This window comes from Camelina sativa, unplaced genomic scaffold (genome assembly GCF_000633955.1).
Source record: "Camelina sativa cultivar DH55 unplaced genomic scaffold, Cs unpScaffold08286, whole genome shotgun sequence".
NCBI classification, from domain to species: Eukaryota; Viridiplantae; Streptophyta; class Magnoliopsida; order Brassicales; family Brassicaceae; genus Camelina; species Camelina sativa.
Window position 1 is genome coordinate 1 of NW_010929352.1, and position 437 is coordinate 437.

Here is a 437-nt window from a genome sequence, read left to right on the forward strand (position 1 = left end):
GTCTTTTTCAACACATCCACCCACAACGTCCCCGCCGCCACGTCAGCATACTTCTTGTCTTTCGAAACCACCACGTCAGAGAGACATGTCATGTTGACGACGACTCCTCCCGAGACGGAGGCTTGGCCTTTCAAGGAGTGGCCTTGGCCGCGAGCCGCCACTTGGAACGTTATTTTTCCGTTCGCGGCGTAGTGGAGGAGACGAGATATATCGGAGGATGAGGAGGGGCAGATTACGCCGCCGGGAGTGACGGTGGTGATGTTTCCGAAGTCTTGAGAGGCGGCGGAGATGGTGGAAGGATCGGTTAAAAGGGTGAGGTTAAGGGATTTAGGTAAATCAATTCTAATGTCTTTGGATGATTTGGTGAAGCTCGAGAATAAACAAACCAAAACTGTGATTAGAGTGATCATTAGACGAAGATTAGCCATTTTTTTTTC

At 49.9% G+C, this 437-nt stretch overlaps 1 protein-coding gene across 1 annotated transcript; it reads right to left on the reverse strand.

Moving 5' to 3' along the window:
- Window positions 1-5: 5 nt before the first annotated feature.
- On the reverse strand, window positions 6-430 carry LOC109131927 (cytokinin dehydrogenase 2-like; the record flags this gene model as incomplete). Its single annotated transcript, XM_019243096.1, has 1 exon — window positions 6-430. A coding segment is annotated over exon 1 (423 nt), but the record flags the coding sequence as incomplete, so codon positions are not given.
- Window positions 431-437: the final 7 nt, after the last annotated feature.